General features: G+C 58.1%; 1 gene segment (V, D, J or C); it reads left to right on the top strand.

Moving 5' to 3' along the window:
* The first annotated feature begins 85 nt into the window (after nucleotides 1-85).
* Nucleotides 86-708, top strand: LOC106727925. The segment is given in 2 exon segments: nucleotides 86-221; nucleotides 323-708. Coding segments are annotated over 2 exon segments (519 nt in total).
* The last annotated feature ends 144 nt before the right edge of the window (nucleotides 709-852 follow it).

Raw genomic sequence — 852 nt, 5'->3', positions numbered from 1 at the left:
CCACCTCCATGCCCCTCAGTCTGGGGTGTGAGCTGAGCCCCAGTGTCCAGGGAGGGGCTGGGCAGTCCCTGGAGGGACCCCCATTTGCATGGCAGCCCCTCCTCTGGCAGAGGGTGGGGGAGAAAAGGAGGCCTGGGCAGCCCAGCCCCACTGTGGGCTCAGGGCTGTGAGCACCATGGCCTGGACTCCTCTGCTCCTCGCGCTCCTCTCTCACTGCACAGGTAGGGACAGGCCTGGGACCAGGCTTCTTCCCTTCCTGCTCAGTCTCCTGGGAAAGCTCCCCTGGTCCCTGCCCATCACTGACAAGTGTCTGTGTCTGCAGGGTCCCTCTCCCAGCCTGTGCTGACTCAGCCGCCCTCCCTCTCTGCATCTCCGGGAGCCACAGCCAGACTCACCTGCACCCTGAGGAGTGACATCAGTGTTGGTGGTAAAAACATATACTGGTACCAGCAGAAGCCAGGGAGCCGTCCCCGGTACCTCCTGTACTTCTCCTCAAGTACAAGTTTGGGCTCCGGGGTGCCCAGCCGCTTCTCTGGATCCAAAGACGCCTCGGCCAATGCAGGGCTCCTGACCATCTCGGAGCTGCAGCCTGAGGACGAGGCTGACTATTACTGTATGATCTGGAACAGTGGTTCCCACAGTGACACACACAGATGGGGAAGTGGGACAAAAACCTCCACCTCCCCAGAGCCTTCGTTTAAACTCTGAACCTGTTAACATAACTTCCATGTGCAAACTATACTGGGAAGTACTTCTGGTTTATAATGGGTCACTTTCCATATTGTATCCCATGTTTCTGAGCCAACACCAAACCCAATGGTCATTATGTCCCTGAACGGTGGCCTGTCCTCC

Source organism: Myotis brandtii, unplaced genomic scaffold (assembly GCF_000412655.1).
Source record: "Myotis brandtii unplaced genomic scaffold, ASM41265v1 scaffold50139, whole genome shotgun sequence".
In the NCBI taxonomy this organism is placed as follows: domain Eukaryota; kingdom Metazoa; phylum Chordata; class Mammalia; order Chiroptera; family Vespertilionidae; genus Myotis; species Myotis brandtii.
This window is presented reverse-complemented; position numbering and strand designations above follow the sequence as displayed.